Below are 13,355 nucleotides of genomic sequence, written 5' to 3' on the forward strand. Positions count from 1 at the left end.
GGAAACCGCAAAACTTAATTTAAAAACATTACTAAACCTTCTCGACATAAATAAAAACCAAAATCGTTATCTTAGGTTCGATAACCTCCGCAACGTTGTTGTCCCCTCATATCTGTTTAAAAAAATCAGAAACATTCGCAAAAAGCTGTCAAACCTTAAATCAACACGTTAACAACAATTTTCGCTACTAACATCGCAGTTGATCAACTAAAAATAGGAAGACAAAGCGAGAAGAAAGTTCCAGGGGAAAGTTGGTCGCAGTAGTATAGCGAGATTCATGATCAGTCATTTGCAGTAGATTTGGTCAGTCGCCGAGTTGGTAGCTGCGACAGCGGACGTTGTCTGTTTTGGCAGAGGGACATTCTACGTGACGCCCTCTGGAGTTAAGCTCCGTCCCTAGATCGGCGAAAGTGGTGGGGGAGCATCGTAGCAAGAGAGCGTGCGTCTACGTCAGGGAAAGCTTCGAGCTTATTGGTCCCAGTCCATTGTTGCGTATTGATTGCTGCGGAGCAGTGGTATGGTCGTCCGGACACTCGGTCGTTCTCATCACCGTCGTCGGTGGTACAGTCGAGTAGGTTAAGAAAGCGGGACGCGCGTACAGATAGATCAAAATTGTCCGTGTCGTCGTGATCGAAGGCGCGTTTCGTTCATGATTCGCGTTTAATACGATATACATACGTAAATCCAAGTACATATACATAAATATATAACACATAATATACATATATGTGTGTCTGTGTGCGCGCGTGTGCGTGCGTTTGTGTGTGTACACATGTATACACGGATACAGAAAGAAGTTATATGTAACACGTATATAATATATATGTTCCTGCACATATATATTAAATATAACATGTATAGTTTCCTATATGCGTATGCATGTATGTACGTGTACATACGTTGACGCACGCGTATATATATACCCGTAGTGGTGTCAGTGGGTTGTTTTCTCGTTGTTTTCTGTTTCTACCCCTTTCGAGACTGGAATTACCTGCAGCATTAGCGGCGGCGGCGGCACCAGCTGCCGCAGAGCGTGACGACACCGACCCGTCGTGATTCCTAGCCGCGACAGAGCCTCGGTGCTGGCATAGTCGCCTGAGAAATCCACGGGAAACTATCCATAAAACCGAACCTGCCGAAAGAATCGATGGACGAAGTATGCCTGGAGAATCCTCGAGTGCGTTGCCGAGTACGCTGCGCTAGCCAATCGACGGGCGGAGATCTCAAGATCTCCGTGAGTTGTCTCGAGAGAGTGGCGCGAGGAAGGATCGGTGGATTACGGATGTAGGAAACAGGTGAGATTCGTCGAGCTGCTCCGCGATACGGGAGCCTGACACGGACGGACAAACAAAGGGTAGAAAGGGGGAGAAGGACGAAAGGGAAACGGTGAGTGATCGGGAACGAGGGAAGAGCCACAGAGGAAGAGGCTGGTAGCGACAGAGTTCGAGGAGAAGAGGGTAAGGGGGACAGGGACTTGTTTGTCAGAAAAAAGCAGTGAGACCGTCGGAAGTGGAGCTGGGGTGGTGATAAGTGCGTGCGTGCGAGAAGGTGAAGGAGACGAGGAGGAAGGAACGAGAGAGGAAAATCGGTCGGTTAGTGCGCGTAGACCGCGAGGGAAGTTGGTGGCTGAGGGCTGCAACGAGGCGCGAGGCGTGCAGAGTTGCAGCGCAGCGTGCGCCCCGTGGCAGCACGAAATTATGAAGCGCATAAAGTGTGCTCTGTTGGCCACCGTATTTGATAGCCGCCGGTGAATGTGTGACCCGGGGGCAGCAGAGATCAGCCGTGATGACGACCGAAGAGACGACCGAGCAGCCCCCGGTAGACGACTGCTTAAAGGAGCGGAAATGGTGGTGCTTCCTGCTGTCGAGCATTTTCACCTTCCTCGCCGGGCTGCTGATCGTGCTCCTCTGGCGTGCGTTCGCCTTCCTCTGCTGTCGCAAGGAACCCGAGCTCGCTCCAAATGACCCGAAGCAGAAGGAGCAGAAGACGAGCCGCCAGGGCAAAGAGTTTGAGGGGACTTTTATGACCGAAGCCAAGGACTGGGCCGGTGAACTGATTTCCGGACAGACCACCACTGGACGTATATTGGTAAGTCTCTTTTTCTTTCTACCCCCTTCCTCTTACCTTCTATGCGTATGCCGCTTGATCGAAACATAGTCTTCAGAGCGGATGGACTATGGCTTGGGTCACACGGAACAATGTTTCTTGAGTTGTCCCCTAAAGCTGCGTGATATGCTCCCAAAAGGAGTGAGGAGATTTCTTGCTGAGGACACATTTCTATGTCTTGCAGGAAATAGAGTAGTATTCCGTGTGTTGCCAAGTGCGTTTATAGCAAGTGGTGAACTCTTACGGATAGGACTACTGTACCAACTTGTGGAGAACTGAAGAATACCAAAGATTGTAGTACCGTTTTTAAGTTTCCTGTTCCAAACAGTTGGGGATTCGGCTATTTACCCCCTTTCTGTTACGTTAGGAAAACGTAAAGATCAGCTAGCCTTACATCAGCTGACCTAGGTTGTACAAAAGAATGATCAATTTCTAGGTAAAAAGACCTCACCATTTGAAACGTATTCCCTGCAATCTGCTACATTTGGCTTCGTTTTAGGATTGTTAAAATGATGCTGGCAGAGGAACATCATGCACTCGTAAGGAGATTGCTTCGATTTAGTTAAAAGTTTTATTGTATTCCCCTGAACGTCCGCATTGTTTCGTTCGGTACCACGCAAACTATCCGCCGTAGCAGGAAATTGTGCAAAGTTTACGTCAATTATCGTGGAACGAATTTGTGGGTTGATTAAGTTAACGGTGAATCGCCAACACGTCCAGGGTGCGTGAAAAGGTGAAAATTATTAGAGCACCGGGGTGTATGTGCACCCCTGCGGTACCATGTATGTATGGAAAGTGAGTTCTCGGCACGAGTTAGCGCGAGCATCGTACGTAGCTGATGACCCAGTTTTCGTTCGTGGAACCAGACACGTCGTCGACTGAAGTAGGGGGGTAGTTTCTACGCAGTGCGTGTTCCACCCTATGGGGCGTGTTTCCAGCCTTTCTCTTTCTCGAAGGTCATTGGATTCAACCTTCTTTGCCCTACGGGCTGTCCCGAACGAAAGATGTTGACTTTCAATCATTGGATTGTTAATGTAATACATTCATCCGAAGACATCGTCTTGAGATAGGCAAATACAGAGTCGGTTAAAAGGAAATTTAAGAACTAAATAATGCCAGAAATACTATAATAGCATATGAAGGAATTGTAGTGTTTACTTATGCTATAGGTTTGTTGCTGCCTCTACTATTTCTTGGAATTACCGTTTCATATTTGATAAGACAAACATGAGTTAGCCTATTGACTTCCAAATCATATATCGTATAGTCTGTAAGCCTGTTGCTGGTAACGAATAGTAAAATTGTACTGAATGAAGAATTTGTATTTTTCACTTAGTTTCACATGGTACTAGGGTAATCCGCATGATAAATCAGTAATACCAACATAAGAAGTAGAATTTAGCATTAAAGTTGTTCAAACTTATCGGTCACTGTAAAGATATTCCAGTACCTAAAACATGCGTTTGAAAAAGAATATTTAAATGCTCTATTGATTAAAAATTCGTAACCGAAATATTATACATATTTTTTGGTTCCTTAAAGGGAATAGAATTTGTTATATTTTTGAAAACTAATAATAGAAATTTAACTTCATTTTAAAAAAACATTCAGAAATGTAAGACAGTACCTATCACTACAGGGTTAGAAAATAGTTAGATAGGTTAGAATATAGCTTTGGTTATAATATCAATATATTTAATTGTTCAACAATAAATGTAAAAATATCTTTGAAATACAGCGATATAATATTAAACCCAGTTTAAGAAGGTATTAACGAATTTAAATATATTTTCATGAAACATTTTATTTCTGCATTTTATAAATTATTAATTTTCAATTTATATGCAGACATTCGTCTACTCGTTCTACAGACTGTATGTTTACTCGTTGTAGATCTTACTTCTCAAAGTTGCTTTCATACTTTATTTCTAACAAAACAAATTATTAATGTTTAAACTGACTTTCAAAGAAAATAATGGCGGACAAAGAAAAGTTTAAGAGATAACAAAAAAGAAGTATAGAATATCTGGGCTGTAGGGGGTAGAAAAATATGCTAGAATATGTGTATGTTTTAAATATAAGACCAGATAGCTAGTATCTTTTTGTTCAACACTGTATCTCCTAATTTGTGTAAGCTCGTTGTTGGTAATGAGTTGCGAGATTATATCGAAAAAAGACTGTACGTGATAATCAGAAAACAAATAATGTATTTCACGTTGTCCTATGCTGGCGGATTTAGGTTAACTTTGTAATATTTTTTGTACATTTATTATTAAACACATTTTAAATTGTTTAGAAATTTATTCTTGATTACGTGACTTTGCCTCGAGCAGCTTACCTTAGAAATATTTATGGTAAAATCCGACTAAATTTTAGTGAATTTATAATCAGTGTATCGAGGGTGAGTATTGCAGATTATTATCTTATTACTTTCCAGAAGTTAACCGTTTTCATGGTAATATTTACGAGCCAATGTTTCACTTATAATGAGTGTAATAAGTCGATTCTAAGGTCTTTTCTTAAGATTAATAATAGGATTTATTTGATAGATAATAGATCACTAATGGGTCTTCTTAAGATTATTAATAGATACTAAAATTCTTAAGATTATTAATCATTTTTCCTAAGAACGTTTAAATTTCTTTCTTCTGCGTTGCCATTATGTAACTTAAAATGCAGGAAATAGGAGAAAATTGTTGTTTTTACTGTAGTTGTTAAAATTGTTAAATTAACGAATTGTAATTATACAGTACGTAAGTTGAATGGAAAAAATAACAGAAATAATTAGAAAATCCGTAGTCAAATAATAGTGTAGGTACTCCAAGTTACAAAATAAAATGAAGAAAAATTGTTAAATAATTGTACGTAGTAGCATTTTAAATAATTATAAGGTATTACACAGTGAAATAACATACAATACATACCATTGAATGAATTCATGCGTAACATTATCCTCTACTTTGTTTACGTATACATAAACCTGTCTTCTTCATACTGAAAGAGACTCTCAGACGATCAGTATTCATTGTCAATACTCGATTGACAACAAATATTGATAAATCGTAGTCCTTATATCAGACGATTAACATTTATTATTAATTTCGAAAATATGCACATGGATTTTGTTAAAATTTTTCACTAATATATTTAATAAAGATTTACTAATATCTATATAAATATGAATTCATAAAATTATTAATAAAATCAATTGAATATCATTCAAATCACTAGTTTCAGTTTTGGAGCCAGAGTAATGACACTATTTCCTAAATATTAACGAATATTATAGTTGTAGGACGTAGATACTATTATGTACATTAATAAGTAGAGTAAATTAGATGGAGTATTTGTTCGTTATAACTTCATTATTACCTTTTGTAATTATTTGTTTATTAACTACTGTTTTCCTGAGATTACTTTCATTTATTACTATGTATCTGTTATAAATACGAATTACTGTTCCATAAATGTTTCTTAGAATCTCTAAGCTCGCTGTCGCTAATGAATCACGAGAATATAGCGAATAAATACTGTATTTTGCTTCATTAACCAATCACATCCTAGTCAACACATTCGACAGTAACTGCTGTTTACAGTGAAACAACTTGCAATTTATTTCACCTATGAAGCCAGTAAAACTTATCTTTGAATTGAAACATTTTGAAGTTGAGTAATCAGAACGCCTTGCTGCTACATTTAAATCGTAGAATTCGTTGATTTATTTCCTCTCTGATTTAAAACAGAAATGGACTTTAAAATTTCGAAGAAATGGCTTTGGAAACAATTTTTCTTCTAACAAGAAACTTCTATTTCATTAAGAATGGATATATTTAAATTATATAAATGTCTGTAAATGAACCACCCTGTATAACCTATTTTTCGAATTCTGCGTAGAACTCAGTCGATGTTCCAAGACAGTATGTACAGAAATTAATAAATAAATACTGCCCTCTTTCCTTCTCTTTAATTCAGCGAACGCAAATTAAATGCATTACGATTGCGGTTATTGTTCGAAAGTTTTAGCTTCGCAGGATATAGCACAGATCTACTTTAGGACTTAAAATATCATTTCAGTTCCAGTTCACATGACGTGTGCACTACTTCGGAGGCATTGCGTCATTTTTATGCCTGCAGTTAATTTCTATAGTTTGTCCCAATTCGATAGAGCGTACACAAGTCGCGCTAAGAACTGTGTTTGTAGGTTGAACGATGTCATGGAATTCGAATAAATTTGGCATAAGGGAGCCTCGTCGTAGCTCTGTATTATTACTTTCGTTTATCTTCCAGAGCTCGTTTGGCGATATCGTTCACAGCACGAAAACTTTTTCGAACGATCGTGTCAAGGATTGTTTGCGTCGCAACTGGATTTCGTGACAGGGTGTGGAAGTCGCCGCCGCGTGTTCCTCTTGCGATTAGTTCCAGCGCTCTGATTGCTATCGTGATTCCACGTTTAAGAATTTCTGCTGTTTTGAAGTCTTGCACTTACATATCGTGCGAATTCCATCGATTTCGTTATTAAATCAGAGTTAATGTGCTTAGTGCACAAATGTACTGTTCGTGTCCCACGAGAAGTCTTGTGAAAAGCATTGCGCCTAAATCGTTCTGCGAGCCATCTTGTGAGACACGAACAATATTTACTTACATGTATATATGGAATGGAACGAAAATATGCTAAAAAATTAGCTATTGCTGGAAGAAGGGGTTGAGGAGGAGAAATGGAAGATGTTCTGTAGTATTTAAAAATGATCGCTAGGGTGTCTAAGCTGAAGCAGGTTACCTAAATATCCCCTGTGTTTTCGATGATAGGAAAATCATCCATCCATAATTTGAATCGTTTCGAAAAAGGAACATCATGGAAGAACATCTTTTGTGTAGAATCACTCTTTTTAGTTTTTTAAATCTTTGTGTTATTATTAAAAACAGAGGAGATATTTAAGTAGCTTTCTTCAGGTTAGAAGAACCTGTATATACACAACTTGTGTAATGGTAATTGATGAATTTCTGGGCAGTTTGGCTGATTTATACTCCGAGTTACAGCTTTGACTTCAGATTACGCTACTCATGAATTTTCATGATGGTTTATCTTCGATGATGCTTATTTCTGGATCTTCTTTTCGATCTTTTTTCATGTTAATTGTCTGAATACTTCTTTTAATCCTTTGTGATAAGTGTCGTTATAGAGGCGCTAAGGGAGCACAAAAGGTTAAGGAGTTCTGTGATTGTCGAGACACCAGGTATACAAAGGTGATTGAAAGAAAACTTAAACCCTAAATCATGATAGAAATACCATAATGTTATAAATAAGAACTATATTATTATTTTGTGATAAACTTGTTATAAGGTAAATGTCCCAATACCTGGACGTTTAAGATGTCAAATATTTCGGTAAGTGGACAACCTTTTTAGGTACTTTTTTACGTGTATGTATAAGTCCTGATGCTTCAATTGCGCACCAATAGCTAAACATACTATTTTATGAAATTAATTTTTGTATTTTATTAAATACATTAGAATTTAAGTTTCAAATTAAATATAATTAGTGTTAGTGTTCAGGTACTTAGTCGACTACTGGGACATTTACCTTATTTATTATATTTTGGAATAATTGAAGGCGAACAATCTTTGTTTCTGGTTAGTTACACTCATACCTTTGACAAGACAAAAACAAGAAATCGAACGTACTAACTTATTATAAGCTTGTTGTTAGTGAGTCATGAGCTTATAAGGATGAGACAGTATTTGTTTTTCATTAATTGCCACGATGAAGTTAGGAAACTTCCTAGAATAGATCACTAATATCAATATGACTAGTAAACGTGAATATAATTAGTAGTATAGTTATTTTACATGTGTAGAGTACAGAATGATTTGATGTTACATTTTTTCAGTTATGAAAAAGTAGAACCTTGGTTTCTTATAGTGTTTCCTCAAATTAAGGAAACTTTGGTTTTCTATAGCTTGTTTTTATTATAAACATAAAATCAGGTCTTATCAGAAGTATTAATCTACGATATGTATCTATTTTTACTTTTAATGGCACTTAGGTATATCATTATCTGCAGAAATTACAAAATTTCGAAAAATAAAACATTTTAAAATTGAGTAATTTTTATGAGAAATTCTTGACTAGAAATTTTCACTAGTTTGATAGATTTCTTGTAATTATTGGCAGATCTCTATATAAAATTATAATTATTTATTTTGTCTTATGCTCATGATTTACTAATTGTAAGACGGTAGATTAAGTACTTTTAATTCAATTTTGAAAAATCTTTAATTTTTTATCTTCTGAATTACATCTTGCCTTTCATTAATAAAAAAATATAAGTTGATGAACAGTTGGACCAAAATTTGTTTACACCCTCTTGAAAATGTACCTTCAATTCGATGAATCGCTGATCTAGTAACGTGCAGAATCAATCATAGATTATTTTTTTACTAGCATTGCATTTGCCTTATAGTTCAATATATTTTCTGGTCAATTATACGATTTGGGTGACCAATAGGAAGCAATTAAATATGTAGCCAAAAAATGTTTATTTATTTCCTTTTCCTTCATGTAAAGTTGTTAGTTTCGAGCACGTCTCCCTTTATATTTCTTATTGTTAAATAATAAAATGACATTCAATATGTACGTGTCGAATGAAGCTTTAAAACAAAAGCAAGTTATTAATATTTAATTGGTATAATGGTGTCACTCTATTTATAGTACTATACTTTTAATATTTAATTATTTAAAATATGACTGAATTACTTATAGATAATAATAAATTAAAAGTTGTACATTTTTTCTTTACTATTTACAATTATTTTTGATAATGGAATGTTAGTGACAATACGACATTATTTTGTACGACCATACCAGTTAAGGATTAACACTTACATTATCCTCAGAAATGTCTCTGTCACTCCATAAACTCATTACTTCTTTCTTTTACAATGCTTGAAATACTTGTCAGCATACTTTCAGTACTCTCTGCAAATAACGACCAAGTAGGTAACATTTATGTAATGGAAACGTGTCTAACAAAGAATACTGTAGGTTTCTCTCTAATCTAATCCAACTGCGACTTACAGTTAGCCGTTGCTACTGCTTGAGCGAACACTATAGCTCGCTAAAGTAGGTGACGTGTGTCTTGCTCCTCGCATTAAGTCTTATCGAGTTATAGAAAATCTCGTGCTGTCCTTTTACTCAGTTTAGCTTAGAATATTCAATTCGACGCCGAGACTGCTTTCTGCAAGAAGTTCGTTACGAAACGTGATGGAGCACGTTACTTTCGTGCTGTGTGGACATTAATCCTATATTAGATTTACGGTTACGACCTTTCATCAGTTTATGGGTTTTAGATATTTTATTTATACTGATAACATATAGCTTTCTTAATTTCGTTGATCGAGGTAAACGTCCACCTGGACGCTTGAAGTGTCACATGTCCTAGCAAATGGACGACACAAAAATGCATAGTCTGACACTTGAATTGCGTTTTAGTAGCTAAATATTCTATTTCATGATACTATTTTTTGTTTCTCATTAGGCATATCAGAATTTAAACTTAGAATTAAATAAAATTAGTAAGGTGGGTGACCCCAGTTTCGCCAGTTCTCACAAATTCGCCACCCATGAGAAATTCATTAACTCATAATTAAAATAGTAAGTGAACACTATCTTAAGGTTTCCAGAGAAAATGATCTTCGTTTTACAACGTTTCAACCAAAAATTACAATATGCCCATGAATAATAAACATTTTCGTGAAACGCGACATGACTGCGTAAGTGGTACAAGATTTCAGTGGACTAGTAGTCTGAAAAAGAATTTTCTTGGACCAAGTTGACAACCCTTTCGGTTACAATATGACAAAATTACGTATTCTGGTTATGGCAATTCAGACAATTGCAGAATTTAGAATTTTGCAGAATTTATTTTCTTCTAAATTCTAGTTAAAAATTCCCTTTATAGATAATAATTTATTGTAAGTGTCAGATAAGAGTCTAAGCTTTATAAAACATTCAATAATTTTACTACATGTGTATTTAGAAATATATAACGTTTTAAATGTTAGCATGACGAAAATGGAATCACTTACCTTATTAGTATTCAGATATTTTGACTTGATCGGATATTGAGACATTTAGGTACCTTATTGCTTTGGTTCGTTTCTCAAAATTCCCATTTGGGGGCGTTTGATTCGTCTAGGGAAGTAAATTTCTGAAATCGAATATAGTCTTAAATAAAGTTAAATCTGTTCTCCAAAGTCAATCTAGTCTAACGAGAACTCCCCAAGTGTAAAGTTCCTAATGGTCCTTGGTCAGTATGTAGAATTCATCAAGTTGAACTCGTCAATATCCTTTTTAGTCGCCAATGCTTAATGATTTACGAGCTACTAACAATTCAATTTATTAACGTAAATAATGAAAACCAAAAATAATAAGCAAAATAAATAATATAATAAAATTACTACAGTTAATAACAAAAAGTAGTAGTACGACTAATGTAAAAAAAACCTGCGAGAACGAAAATTGAGTTTTAATTTTTTTAACTGAATAACATTAATTGTTAATATCTCGTAAACTACTGAGCGTTGGCAGCTAAAATGGTTAAATTGACTAAGAGCATTAAAGAATGAGCTGATACTTGGGAGGTTCTCCTCGTAAGACCTTTTTGTTGCTTTTCAAGAACACTTATTTCTTAGCATAGTTCTTGAAATAGTTTGTATTATTAAATCTCCTTTGTCTATAGCGTAATTTAGTTTCCTATTGTTCTAATCAAATTGGGAGAAACTGGTACATAAGGTGCTGTACTATGCTCTGTTGACGAGATGAGCCCCGAAACCAATAGATCTGTATTGTTGCCAGGGTTCATCTTGTCATCGGAGTACTATACAAATTTTAATTTTAAAGAAAAATGGACTTGAGTTAGTCTGGGTCTCAGACACACAATTAGAGTCTAATAGTCATAAATATTCTGAGACACTAAGGAGATGAAATAAGGACGTTAAGTATTTTGTTGTAATTTTTTTCAGTATTTCAGTTAGCTATACTTCATCAGTTCGTATACGACGCAACTTCAAAAATGCGTTTAAGTTACGACTATGAAGCTATTCAGTGAACAAACTTTTATCAGAAAAAGTTTACTAATTGAACTTCAAAATTTGAGAGTCCATTAAAAAAATTCGTCAAATAAGTAACTACAAATTATTTCAGACATAATGTGGCTAAATTCATTTATTATAAGAGGTAACACCTTGAGTTGAATTGTACGAATAATATATTACGTTATGTGATTGATTCTATTTTTCCAAAAAGTTTCTTTCATAGAAGCGTGTTAACAGTTTTTACAACTATATTTTATTCGAGGAAATATTTTAATTTAATGACTGCAACTTTTCACTTATGAAAAATGAGTTCATGGCAAGATAGATTCTTTTACATCATTTAACGTTCTCCATCACTGTTTTTCTGTATTTCTCGTAACAAAGAACACGGTCAATCACAGCAGGTTAATAAATCTGATATCGACTGACAGCTTTCGGAATGCGCCAATCAGCCATCGATCGAAGTCGACTAGCGTAGTTATTTGTCAAGGAGGGTGCCATAAATTCATAGACTATTATTTGTCATCCACTGCGTGTTGATAGGAGGAGTTTAGCCTTTGGAGAGCAGAAACTCATTAAATTGAGTAAGAAGTACGTCATTAAGTAATAATAAAAAATAATGTAACTCGAAAATTATAGATACATATATTCTTCTTCTTGTGCCATTTTCTATTATTCTCTATAATTGTTCTGTTCATTATTATACAGTATCTATATTTTTTCAAATTTATTTCGTTCTTTTTTAATATATTATTCTGTTAAACTGGTTTTCATGCTCAGCTGCCAACCGTTCTTTTGCATAATAAAATATTCATAAACTGTAACTTAATTATTAACAATATATTCCATGGGCAGCGTTTGTTATTCACCCCTTGAGAAAACCAATGAAAAGAACCTGTTATAAAAAGATGTTTACATTCACACAGTGTAGGGGGGGTTATAAATTGTTATTAGAGTTCGATGATACATTATTTACACACTGTAGGCTTGGGTTATGCTCCTTACGCGTAAGAATGCAAAAATATACAAAGTACAGAGAATGAAATATAAATTATAGTATTTGAAGAGTGAATTGAATTTTTATTCCATTCCTTCTACTGTGCTTATGAAAATTTGCATTTGCATAAGAGTTTGTAGTTTAATAATAATAAGCCTGTTTTCTGAAACATATTTTTTAGGTAGCCTTTCTTTTACACATGAATGTATCTGCATATACAAACGTACACATTGTTAGTTTAACATAATAATATCTATTAAAATATTTTAACATTTTTTATGTTGAGTGTTCGGTTAGAGGGAGGACAGAAATTAAAGGGGAGATTCTTGGCGTTAATTTAAAATAAAAATCAAACATGACGAAATTGCGTTTGAGGCTTTATTTGCGAATAATTAATTGTTAAGCAAGTTCTGAAAATGCGTGTGAAATGTGTTTGGCTTTGACTGAGCTATTCTGCAGGTACTGCTGCGTCTGACCAGTGCACATCAGTAGTAAAATGAGTCTTGAATGAGACACGTTTCAGGCGGACTATAACCTATTTGAGATGAATCATTTCTTGTGACGAGATTTCTTAAGACGATCCCTAGCAATTAAAACTTCTCGTTTGTTTATTATGTTACACACATGGTGTGACATTCCTCTTTTTGTCCTATAATATTAAAAATGTAGTTTGGATAGAGGCAGCAGCTCTTGAGTACACATTTCTAATAGGCACAGTATGCTTTCTAACATAACCAAGTCTGGTCACAACTCGTATATGTAATTCTCCTTGATTTGTCTGTTACGTATGAAGAAAGAAAAAAATGTTGATCAAAGTACAATCCTCTATTTTATACAAATAAAGACAAATAGTAGAATTTGAAACCTTACATTTTTAAAAAATCCAAAATCACTGAAGTGCTGACTTAAGTGCTCTTTTATTTTAAAATAAATTACTTAAATTAAAAATTTAATTAAAATAAAATAAATTATATTATATCTGCCTTCTCATTTTCTCTGACTTTTATTCTTTTGACTCTATTCTCTTTTTTAATTATTCCCATTTTTACGACTCTACCTCTGACAAAGAAAATAGTCATTGACGTATAAATTAATTTCACTGTCAGAAACGTATTCGGTACATCTTTCAAGCTCATTACTTATAATGATTCACGACATT

General features: G+C 34.9%; 1 protein-coding gene across 31 annotated transcripts in view; it reads left to right on the top strand.

Moving 5' to 3' along the window:
* Nucleotides 1-365: 365 nt before the first annotated feature.
* Nucleotides 366-13,355, top strand: part of Slo (calcium-activated potassium channel slo) — a 200,095-nt gene continuing 187,105 nt past the window's right edge. For 20 of the 31 annotated variants that reach the window (XM_076382047.1, XM_076382033.1, XM_076382022.1 and 17 more), the window contains exon 1: nucleotides 371-2,088. In XM_076382047.1, the coding sequence (XP_076238162.1) occupies nucleotides 1,786-2,088 (303 nt within the window). In that variant the 5' untranslated portion in view covers nucleotides 371-1,785. Of the gene's footprint in view, nucleotides 2,089-13,355 lie in introns of all 31 variants that reach the window. The other 11 variants (XM_076382017.1, XM_076382041.1, XM_076382020.1 and 8 more) reach the window with 5 other exon arrangements.

This window comes from Calliopsis andreniformis, chromosome 7, assembly GCF_051401765.1.
Source record: "Calliopsis andreniformis isolate RMS-2024a chromosome 7, iyCalAndr_principal, whole genome shotgun sequence".
In the NCBI taxonomy this organism is placed as follows: Eukaryota; Metazoa; Arthropoda; class Insecta; order Hymenoptera; family Andrenidae; genus Calliopsis; species Calliopsis andreniformis.